This window comes from Dufourea novaeangliae, unplaced genomic scaffold (assembly GCF_001272555.1).
Source record: "Dufourea novaeangliae isolate 0120121106 unplaced genomic scaffold, ASM127255v1 scaffold21, whole genome shotgun sequence".
Classification (NCBI taxonomy): Eukaryota; Metazoa; Arthropoda; class Insecta; order Hymenoptera; family Halictidae; genus Dufourea; species Dufourea novaeangliae.
In genome coordinates this window covers 5,743,903-5,756,281 of record NW_015373910.1, presented here as the reverse complement: position 1 = coordinate 5,756,281, position 12,379 = coordinate 5,743,903, and the positions used below count along the sequence as shown (strand labels likewise).

At 38.5% G+C, this 12,379-nt stretch overlaps 1 protein-coding gene across 2 annotated transcripts; it reads right to left on the bottom strand.

Moving 5' to 3' along the window:
* Window positions 1-697: 697 nt before the first annotated feature.
* LOC107194175 (transcription factor stalky-like) lies at window positions 698-12,301 on the bottom strand. 2 transcript variants are annotated; one of them, XM_015583746.1, is made up of 9 exons: window positions 11,895-12,301; window positions 10,670-10,825; window positions 9,633-10,084; window positions 8,893-9,142; window positions 7,733-7,918; window positions 7,410-7,659; window positions 7,119-7,321; window positions 6,780-6,950; window positions 698-1,333 (listed from the first exon to the last, which is right to left on the bottom strand). In XM_015583746.1, exons 1-8 carry the CDS (start codon window positions 12,030-12,032, stop codon window positions 6,816-6,818), a joined length of 1,770 nt encoding a protein of 589 aa, XP_015439232.1. In that variant the 5' UTR covers window positions 12,033-12,301; the 3' UTR covers window positions 698-1,333; window positions 6,780-6,815. The 2 variants fall into 2 exon arrangements, with proteins under 2 accessions (XP_015439232.1, XP_015439233.1); XM_015583747.1 differs by having other exon boundaries at window positions 8,893-9,139; window positions 11,895-12,300.
* Window positions 12,302-12,379: the final 78 nt, after the last annotated feature.

Below are 12,379 nucleotides of genomic sequence, written 5' to 3'. Positions count from 1 at the left end.
GAACGGAATGGTCCGATCGTAAAACGCAATTTTCGTTTTTCCTCCCGATGGGAGAATTCCAAAACGAAGAAAAACCAAAAAAAAAAAGAAAACTTCTCGTTTTTATCCGCACGGGCCTCTCGCCTTACGATATACAACCATCCCGTCTCGCGTGTCCATTTACTCATTATTAATATTACACTCGATATAAAAATAATACTCAGTCGATTAGTACAGATTTAATACTCGGCGTATGGGACCGGGGAAGGGGTTTTGGCGGTCCAAAGTCGCGTGATTCACACAACGATTTACAATTATCGTTTGCGATTGGTTAACACTTTTCTCGGTTACGTACACCTTTCGTTTACCTATGTAATTAATTAAGTTTACATACAATTGTGACTTAGGAGTTCGACCACAGGTGTGCCTATGGTCAGAACACGTCTCTACGGTCATGCAGACGGACGGAACAGAAGCTGCGAGTTCGGCCCGCGTTGAAATCACCGACCGTTCTCCTCGAATTTCGGTTTCATTAAAGCTTCCAATGTACCAATAAAATGGAAAGTTTAACAGGGGTAAAGACAATAACGAGACAGCTGTAAATTACAGGACGTATCGTTATTGTTTTTACATCATGCGTACTAGTCAGCAATCCACTATTCCTTTCAATGAAGTGACACACCACTTCAAATGAAAAAATTCAAATAGCTTCTTGGACGATTACGGCGAACATTATTAACTAGGTATAAGCGTTAAATTTCTGTACAAGTGAATATTCAATTTCCCCAGAGAAATAATCGATCGCTCGCTAGTACATTTATCGTGTACACACTGTTTTTCTCGAGATGAAACGTGGCGTAGGTCAGTGGAGCACGCCAATAGATGAATAAATGTATCGCTGATGATGCATCGGCCAGACACATACGTCAACGAGGATGCATATCAATGAACACCATTCAACGTCGCGCTGTCAATGAAACGAATATACATATGAACGAGAAAACGTCGGTGATCTCAGCGCAGCCCCGATTGACCCCTACTCAAACACCGAGCAGGGTTGTGATGTGTCAACGACCCTCCTTTTTTTTTTTCATTGTCACCCGAAAACCCCTTCCTCTCTGTCGTATACAATTATGCATCGTTTTTTTTTTTCTCACATTTTCTTCTGGAGGCTTTCGTATACATTTGTTCGTGAGCGCCGTTCGTAATATTCTCGTCGAGATGCCTCGTGGTTCAAGAAAGAAAAAAACACTAGACATCAGTCATCAAAAAGGCGTGGCTACGAGGCATCCACGTGTCGATTCGAGACTGTCTTCGATCCTCAGTTTCACCCACGCTTCTTCATCGTAATATTCTGCCGGTGATGATGAAAGTGGCAATGAAATATTCAGTAAAAATCATATTATTGTAACGTAAATCGATGTAACACCAAATAAGTGATACGTACAATTTTTTTTTCTCGATTTTTCATTTAGAATTTAGACCATTTTCATAATCACCGCATGTATCTTTCTCGACGCAACTGATACACTGCGAATGTTTATGCAAATATACATTTCTACGGGCGAATTCGCACAGAAACGGGAAATTCAAAAATCGAAAATGAAATATTCGTTGATCTCAAAACATTCTATCGTGATCTCGATTTCGCACGATCTTTTATTACTATAAATGCATTAAATCCGCAGTCTGGTCTCGTTAACATTTGCGATTTGATTTTCGCGAGGGAAAATCGAAGTTCACGAAAGAAGGGAAGAATCGCGTGTCACCTTGTTTTATCAATGGATCGTTCCATCGATTAATTTTCGCAAGAATCGGACAGTCGTTCCGATTTAGAAGAAAATCGACAAAGATGAAGGGGTGAAGTCGAGGGGAGGCTTCAAGGCAGACTGATCGGATAAACGATTTCACGCGTGGTTCGCTGCTGAATACACGCATATTCTTATTACAATTATTATTATTACTTGAACATCATTCAACGAAAATTTCCAGGCGAAGGCACCTAAAGCATCGACCGTACACAATTTTCGTCCGCAAAAAAAAAAAAAAATACACGTAATATATGTATATATACCGAGTGTCCTCGCAGAGAAAGGAGGGAATGACCATACGCGCGCGCAGTGCCTGATCGTACGAACTAATGAACTCGTTTACAAAAGAAAAAAAAAAAGAGAGAAAAGAGAGAAAAGGGGGGAGGCGGCAGGGAAGAATGAAACCTCGTATATAAAGTACAATATGTAGAAACAATAAATTAAGCCAGTCGTTGCCAAATGTCTTACGCAAACGTCGGTGCAAAAAACAGTGAATACAATAAATTACAGTTTAAATAATATTCAGGGAGGGTCGCTTATGTAAAAATAGACGTACAAAAACATGGACAATAGGGGGAAGGGGGGTCGAGTGGGACGGAGGAAAGAGGGACAAGGAGGAAGGGATCGAGGGTTGGGGTAGGAAGATAACTAAATAATTTAATAATTAAGTAAAGACAAAAATATCGCCGTCGGGGGATTCATTTAAGTAGTGGTTGGTTAAAACTCCTTATCAGCTAAAGTCAAACGCGTAGAATACTGATACATAAAAAACTCTATAAGAAGCCTCAGCTTATTTTTTTTTCTTTACCATTGTTGAAGAAAAAAAAAGAGAAAAGAAAAAAAACACGACGAACCGTTCTTTCGTCTGGCGGTCTCTGCAACTAACTCTTTAATTAATTTTTTTTTAAAAAAAGGATCATATCATTATCGTAAAACCTTTTACTTCAATTGATGCTCGATAAAGTGTATGTATATATATATATATAATATATATAATATATAATAGCAATACTCGATTTCTCATGTTCTAATAATTATAAAAAATATCTTCTAGTTTCTTCAGAATTAGTAGAGAGCTCAAACCTATATTCTACTTACGCGCCTACGTTGGTAATAATAATGATAAAAAATATATATAAGAATAATAATAATAATAATAATAATAATAATAATAATAATAATGTTTTTCGTGTTGTTTAACAAGCTACCGCGAGCCGACAAAAAAAAATACAACTGAAAGAGAAAAAAAAATGCCTAACAAAGTAACTGTCCATTTTTCTTTATGGTTGTCGTCTATCGATGTCATTTTGCATAAATAAGTTCGTTCTCTTCGCGTATGGTACACTTGTAAAATGAGTATGCTACACAAAAGTGTTTCTGCCGATGAAATTGAAAACTGGCGGTCCTAGGGGCCCGACAAAGGTGCCCCAACGTACTTTAATAATCGTTTACTTTCGTTTTCGTTTCCCTACTAAAGGAGATGTTAAGCCTAAAAGCGTTACGTATCTTTTAAATAAGTATCACGTTCCAAACAGAACAATTTTTCCCCGCCAATATTTCCAGATCAGAACAGTCTGTGAAACGTTTCGTTGTAATTTCGATAAATTATCCAATTTGTAACAATAAACAGTATGCACGATGCTTAAAGAAGTACCGAAAACAAAGAAGAAAATCGATAAGCTGAGGATTGGTGCAATATAATGTTTGTTATAGGGGGAATGGAACCAATACTTCATAGTGTTCTAAATAAATTGAAAAAAGAAATTTATTAAAGGAATCAGTTATGTAATTAGTGGAGATAACAGCATAATTATGATTAAATCAGAATTAAATCATTGCACCAATCCACACCTTACTTATATTCCTATTTTTTTGAACCGATTCAATGGTGAAAACAAGGAAGATACAATGTCCACGGTTTCTTCAGGACTTATTTAAAAGATATGTCACTCCTGAACCTATTTGTGAAACAGGAAATATACTGAGTACGCACTAAATGGAAGGATCATTTCGACGTATGAGAGAGAAAGCTTAGCAATCTGTCATTCGGATCGCACTAGTGAGAAACCTCATCATCGCTTATGTCTCTTCCTCCAATACTCGGGTAGTCAGTAACGAGATACCACGTTCACAGTGCCATTCTTATAAAATCAACGTCATTCAAAATCCATTATGTATATTTACTAGACCGCTAATGATTATGCAAGACATAATACAATAACAATTTTCACGCGCAACTTTGCCATTTTATTTTTCTTTTCTTCTCCTAATCATATAAAACCCTTAACAGAGGAAAGAAGTTCTATTCAGTTCACGTTTCTGTCAATTAGTCTATAAAAAAAAAGTGAATCTGCATAAACATTCACAGTCTATATATTATATGTAATTAATTGTTAAATAAATAGATATATACTATTTTCATGAAATATTGATCACACAAACCAATTATTCACTTTCATATTTACAATTGTTCTGGCAGAGAGAAAAGAAACAGCACTGATTAGTGGTACCATTGGTACTTGTATATTAATATAGAATAGTGTACTTGTATACATATATATATATATATACATAATGTATATTATATACATATATATACCTATACAAGTGTGTTCATAAGGCTCCTTGGATAACGACTAAAAACTAAGTTGCTCCACGGGTTACTGTAAGCGAATTTGAAAGCTCTGCGAAGCAGCAGCAGCCCTGCCAAGAGATATCACTGATGAGAAAACTAAGAAATGGGTGGAGGGAAAAGGAGAGAAAATGAGGGAGAAAGTGTATAAATGTTGTGCATGACGTCGTGAAAGAGAAGGATAAAACGTTAATTTTTATCGTATGCCCTTAACTATACTCTATGTTACACAGACTAAATCTATTTTTGGCAAAGTTGTTTAGGTATACAATGTTAGATATTACGATACATGAGTAGATGCACTGGCCATCGTATTATGTGCTATTTAGCTTCCCTTAATACCTGTTTATTAACACATGATCTGTACAATCTGAAGAAAAAGTAGATCAGTGATAGCCCTTAGAGAAATAAAATTAGTGTGATAGGTTAACCCCCTGTCTGGCGGATGCAGGACCATTTTGAACCAACTGCAACCGTCTCTGTTCCTTCCTTGTTCAAAAGTTAAACGACTTCTCGCTCAACAGAGATTTATATGGAGACACTAAGGATGTTAATAGTATCTTCTATGATAGAAGAGTAACAAAGCTACACAATGTTTGCGTTAAAGTAATGACACTATTTTTACACTCAACACAAAAGAGATTTGTATGAACACAATATAACTACTTTGTGTGTTAATTGTAACCATGTATAATAAATACTGTACTTGTAATTTGGCAATTCACACCCGCATATAATATAAGTTTTACTATGGATTAAAATGACCATCCACCCTTAGAGGGTTAATCAACAAGAGGAAGAAAAATCACAGTTTTACCCTATACAGTTTTTGTTTTCCACAAATATATAAAGGAAAAAAAAAAAGAATTAAGCAACGAATTTAAAAAAGAAATTACTGAAAGTCGGTGAATGCCTGCAGCAACCGTGGAGCAATAAAATTTGTTACTTTTAACGTCCGGCATATAAATGAATGTAATCTAAGTATTACTTCCTGAAGTTCTTGTATGTTTGTTAATTGTCGTCGAGAGAGAGCATGTAAACGAGTATTGTGTGACGACAATCTATCCTACGTACCATCGCGTTTCTTATTGCTTTCGGAGTCTTATCTTACATGGTGGTGCGCTGTTTCGTGTTATTAAGTACAAATTATTCGACGACTGTGTCTCAACAATCAAGAAACCTTCCGAGACGTTAGAGGGTAGCAAAGGGTAGATAATACGTAAAAGGTAGAAAAAAAAAACAGTATTAAATGTGTTTACACCGGCAGTCTCGTGCTCACGTAAAAAAAAGTACCTAACATCGTCTAAATTAAGATCTTGTTTATCTTGTAAGTAAATATTATCTGCACTTACTGCGCAAGATAAGAGCTAACAGGGTAGAGGGAAGAGATAAATCGCTGAAAGGCCACTAGAGTATGATGATACTGGCATAAACGTAATTTGGCAAAGCGCAAATTACCGAGTACGTATCGGACAATTATACGATAAACATTCGTCGCATCGTGCAACCGTTTTTTCTTCTTCTCTGTTTCATTAAACTTCCACCTAACCGAGAAACATCCCTTACTTAAAGCCGATTTAAAAAATACATCATTTTCATTTTCTCTCGCTTAACTAGGTAAGTTCAGCTGGGTCGTTTCTTTAACTTAATATTATGCAAGACAACGAGAGTATTATGATTGTTACGTCACTGACAGCTAAAAGCCCGTGGAACAAAACGGTGAAATTTCGTTCACTAATTATTCAGTGACAAATCCTCTTCTTCTTTCATCAACATCATCGTTACTTCGAAGCATTCCCGAACAGTAAATCTAGCACCGTTCTTAGACACTTTCACTGGTGACTGACATTTCTTACACGTCACTAAGAAAACAGACAACGACCACCATTACAAATTCTTGTTCGACGCGAGAATACGTTCGACACCGAAAGAACAATTTGCGCGTGTATGTACAACGTTCGCCCGTCGCTCTCTAGCTGCAAGCGTACAAAATTTTGTATAAAAATATTCTTCGTATTATTCGTGTATATATATGTACATATTTCGAATAACCCACGTAATTAATACTGCGTATTTAATATCATCGTTCCTTCGTGCGCTCTGCACCACGGGCTTGGTAGCTCGCGGGAAATAGACCCTCAGAATATTCTCTGCCACCCTCGATCCACGACACCACGGATACAGAGAGAATAGAGAGAAAAAGAGAGCTCAAAAAGGAGGGAATCCATGAACGTGAACCGGTGGCAGAATTCATAAAGAGAACAATCTCGTCTTCTACACCCTGTGTATCACTGGACAGACTATTCTGTCTAGAGATTCTTTGTTATACATATTTATATATATATATATATATATACCTAGCGAAGTCATTTTGAAGCTGGCCAAAGTGTGTTTCAGTGTGTCTCTTCAGATAACGACGTTGCAACGAGGTTCAACGGTACATCCGAGACATTTTCTTCATCTCCATCTTCTATTTCTTCTGCTTCCCCAGATAAATGACATTGTTCTTGACCCTCTGCTTTCACGTGCTGTTATAAAAATTATGTTAGTTCTGGGATTTACAAATCACAACGATTTGTTAAAATGAACTGTCAATACGACAGGCCACTCAAGATCACTATCCCCAGTGACGAACTATGGGTAGACTGAACACAATTTACTTAAATTATGTTTACCAAGAATTTCTTTATACTTACATGCATCATGTAACTAGGCAAGGGAAGGGAGTAATTAAGTTGAGCGGCACAGGATGGCGGATGGGCACCAGGTATACGTGGTGGCGTTAACGCGGCGGCCATCATTAAATGGGGCTGAATTTGTCTCCGTAAGGCCGCCAACATATCTGCACTTTCTGCATCCATTTGTTCCGATTGCGGTGGCAAACTTGTATCCCCTTTTTCTGAAAAAGCAGCCACGTTAAAACAGAATGACAAACGCAAATATTTCAACATACGATATAACGAATATAAAACAATTCGAGTTCCTACTTCTATGTCTTGTCGGTTTTTCACCCTTGGGTCTACGTCTACGCGTATGTATCGTGTCCCTTCGCATAGTCACCGGACGGTTCACCCCATGGAGCTTATAATAAAGCCCACAGGCGTTACAAACCATTTCCCCTTTCATGTTTCTTCTCCAAATGGTCGTGGTCATGGTGCCGCAATTTGTGCAGGACATGTCTACCTTTTTAGTCATGTTGCCGCTGTGCTGATCGAATTGTTGTTTCTGATCCTCCACCTACAACGACGGAGGTATGTGCAATATATATTCCAAGTGTACGCAGCAATACAATATTAGCAATTAATCATACCTTCACGTTCATTTTATTTGACCACGCGGTAAAATCTTGTGCTTGTTCTTCGTTAGGTTCCTGTTTGTAATTAACGATATCTGGACTCATCGGGGCTTTACTAGGGTAACTTTGTTTCCGACGGCCCTTAGTCTCCTTTCGACCGATACTGGCTGGACTGGATGGATTACTATCCATGGAAGTACCCTGAATATAATTAAAAAAACAAAATCATTTTCGTGCCATTAAAAAATTAAGCATATATTACTTGTACGATGTCATCCAAAAGTTTAGAATCAACTTTAATTAAAAAGCGAAAAAAAATCAATAAAATATAACAAAGTATTTATTCTTAAAATAAATTTCGAAGAAGTGATCGTAAACTGTTCCGAGATGGTGTCGGAACTACAAATATAAATTATCGGTGGCTTGAAAATTCGTACGGGTACAGGTACTTTAGCCGAGGGTTTGGAAAAGTAGCAGTAATTCCCCTGTAGGTACCTGTTATCAGGACAAAAAGCCAATAGAATGGAAAGTGCCACAAAGGATACTACAGTCCTGTTCCTTATTCTAATAGAAATCGGAGAATTCCTCGCGCTGAACAAAGCACGTTTTAAAATCTATAGAAACCCAACTTATCTGAACATCTGTTAACAGCGGGTTGACATGGTGGGCTCGGCGCTTATGGCCTATCACAAAGAGCTTCCCAGTTATCTATTATCTACAAGGCCTACCAGGTTTCTTACCTGCAGGCAGATGGGATCTGAATAGTCCCAAAAGGGATCCCTTGACACCCAAGGGTCACCTGACCTGTCTTCGTTTCTATACCTGCAGATCTCTCCTGGTATTTGCATTGAACAAACTGCAAGGACTTCCCATGGAAAACTATTATTTGCACGGAGATCAGGGTCAAAAGAGTGGGAACATAAAGGGAAAGTAAAGTTCCCCGTTTTTCCATAAATCTCGGAATTGGTACCTCAACTTATAACTTCTCCTCAAAAAAAAGTCAGCCTTTATTGCTGTTTACATGTGCTAAGATTACATATTTCATTAATATCCGATTAGGATATTTGGAAAGACCCAGAGGTGAAATTCGTATGTTTGTTTTTCAGCCACCCTCGACCATAATAAACCGTACAGCAATTTAATTACTATTGAATGGTACGTTACACTGTACAAACCTTATTTTCTATACACGGAACATTGGTACGATTGCCGAGTACAGAACAGTCAGGTACCGTACGTTCAATTGTTGTCCCTTGAGTGTCTCTGTAAAACCTAATTTGCGGCGATACTCTGTCCGAATCGACAGGAGTAATACCAATTTGTCTGTTATTGATTAAAGAACGTAGAAGATTAGTCGCCTCGCCAGTGAATCCATTGTTCAGTTTGTCACCGTTTGTTCTGGTTATTTCTAAACTCCTATTGCTGCTTAAAAAGGAAAACAAAAGATATGTTTTCTTAATTCCGTAAGAATACAATAGTGCTAATAATAGGAAAATGTACAAATAAAACTATACAGGTACTTTTGTAGATAATTGAGTTCTTAGTCTAATGCGACATAATGACAATGTTATCTTATCTTTGGGACTACACTACACTTGTTGTGAGTGGTAGTTACACTCTGGTAATCCATAAAGTAAATACTTATTAAGCACACACAGCATGTTTGAACATCCCCAATCCGTAAGTGTGTAACATCATAGGAAGTTGCCCACATGACAAATAAACATATTCAAACAAATTTAGATGTATCGATCCATTAATGACAAAGGAACTCTATTCATTTGTACACAATTTGTTCTGAATGTCTAATTAACTGAACCTAGATTCTACAGATTATAATCAATGGAGTCGTACTGTATTGCACGAGACAGTGTTCTTACATTTCTGAGTCATACATTAATAATTTTATACTCACTTTGCTAACGCTTGCCACAGTTTTGTTGTTTCTTGGTCAATATTAGTATCTGAACAATTACTTTCTGGTGTGTCCATTCTATTCACTGGACTATGATTGGGGGTACTTGGTTTCGATTCTTCGTAACTTGTTTCCACTTTCATTCTTTTGTTAATGGTCATGTCGTAACCATTTTCTTCCCCCTCTGAATCTTGCTCATCCCGATCTTCTATCTCTAATCTGTCTGGATCGGAACTGTTCGAACACGTGTCATCCTCTGGTTCACACTTAATGTTATCATGCTCTGGCATATCATTGGTACGCAACTCCAAATGATGCGTTTGTGTTTGAGGTATAACGTTTTGATTAATGCTGGCCGGAGAGTTAGGCTCCTCGTTGAACAATGTCTTGTTCAACTGGAGAAATGACTGTAGAGGGCTTAAGCCTGCTACTTTGGCAGTGGAGAAAGACTTCTGCAAACAAAGCGAACAACAGGTTTTTCTCTGATGCATTTCTTGTACAATTAAACAACTTTATTAATTTTTCTTTAAATAAGGGTAAAAATTCATTCATTGAGTTTTACAGAACGTTTCATTCAATGCAAGAAATCAGAGACAGTAGTTTGATATTTGTACCTTGCACCTGCTCAGGATTGACTAGCAGGAAAATAATTAGCTATGCATAACTTTTTTTTGTGATACAATCACTATCGAACTGATAAGGTTAAAGTTGACTGCAATGAAGGAAACCTTGAAATGTCTTATGTAATTACTGATATATCAGGGCACAGAAGCAAATAAATGGTATCCTGTATACATTACAGATGTGTTAGGATTACACGGAATACACAGGCTGAAGCATTCTTATCTACAATCATACACTACACGTTCCCAGTTGCATCATTACTTGGAATGGAATGACTACTACCTCTGTCAGTAATACTAAACTAATTTTTACTCATTATTCAATGTATGATAACACTTGTATTGCATGACTCTTGTTAACACACTGTTGTGCACTTTTCTTAGTAGTATGTAAAAATTATTTTTAGCTGATACCTGATCATCGTGCGATGATAACTGCTTGGCATAATCCAGGTACTGTTTGAGTATGACATCAGATTTGTGTGACACCTCACGGAAGTTGTGCAGTACATCCAACTTGTACACACATCGGTGACAAATGATTGGTGGCAAAGAATCTCCATCTTTCACCTGAATAAATTACAATAACAAACTTCATTTTACAATGACTCCAAATCTTCTCTTACTGCATCAAAGAACTAGCATTATTTAACACAACTTATGGATCAAATTAAATTCAACTATTTGATTCATGTACACTAATATTATTTTATAAAATCAGACAAATCTGGTCTAACATTGAAAGAAAAATTAGAGATTAATTCTAATCTATTTCAAAGTAAGTGAGCTCAAATTATAAAATTATCATATCTTAGAGTATTATACTTGAATTAATAATTCATAGATAGAAGAATAAACAATCATTCGATCCTGTCAATCATTCGGTGTATCTCTAAAAAAAAATATTCAGATTCGACAAAAAGATACGAAATAATATCTGTCGTTTCCGGTGAAGAAAATACGGTCATTCGAAATATCGGTCCAGTGCAATACAAGGATTCACACGAGAGAGAGACTGCGATGCCGTATAGGAAGGATCTGTCGATTAAAGTAGGTTGGACGGAAGCAGAGCTTTCCTCCAGAGGGGCATAGAACGAACCGTGGACAAGAAGACGAATTACGGGAGGGAGAGGAGTAGCACGCAGGGAGCAGAGTGAAATGTGACAGCGGCTCGTGGAATCCGCGTGTGAAACCTGATAACACAGGCCGTCTAAATAAGGAGCTGCTCCCCTCCCCCCTCGTGTGATTCGCAACAAGCGAGGAGCAGAGAGCTTATCACTGCCATTTTAAATGCCCCCCCCGTGTGTAGTCGGCTTATCTCGCGGACACATCTCTTGCCAAACTTTCTCCCGTGGCACGCGCACACACACCACACACGTACACACACACGCACGCACCCTTGAGGAGACGGCGAGCGTGGAAAAGAGACAGTTGTATACGACGTAAGACGTAGAGGGACGAGGAGGCCGGACGAGGCGAGAGCAATGGGAGCGCGCGCGCGCGACAGAGAAAGAGAGAGAGAGAGAGAGAGAGAGAGAGAGAGGGAGACACAGTGATAATGCGAGGACCACAGATGGTCGCGTCTAATTTATCATCGCAACGGCACGAGGACCCGGTGAAAACACGAGACGGGACTCACCGTGATCGAGAGGCACGTTAGTATCTTGTCGGCGAAGTTTCGCTGGGCGCCCTCCTCCTCGAATATGGACAATTTGACACCGTCCGACGATAAACAAAGGCGACACAGCTCGTAGAACTTGGGCGGTACATCGAACATAATTGTGAGCTCCGGCTACGTTGCGCCCTGTGTAAAGCGCGAGTCATCAAGAGTCAGACTCTTCCCTTGGCCGACGTACTATCTTTCTCCACTGCCACTACGCGTTTAGCGACGAGGAAGGGTACGCGATCACTTATCACAGTCACCGCCGCGGCTCATTGTCAGCGGCACACAGTACATAAGATCATGCGGTTGCGATTCTAGGTAGAAAGGAGACTACCATTCCGGCCAGGCTACCTCCGCTCCTCGTCTCAACATCCTTGCCGCTCGGTGGCGCTCAAGTTCCCGTGAAAACGATGGGTTTTTTTTTCCTTTTTAAATCGAAACGAAATGTGATAAAGGACTTG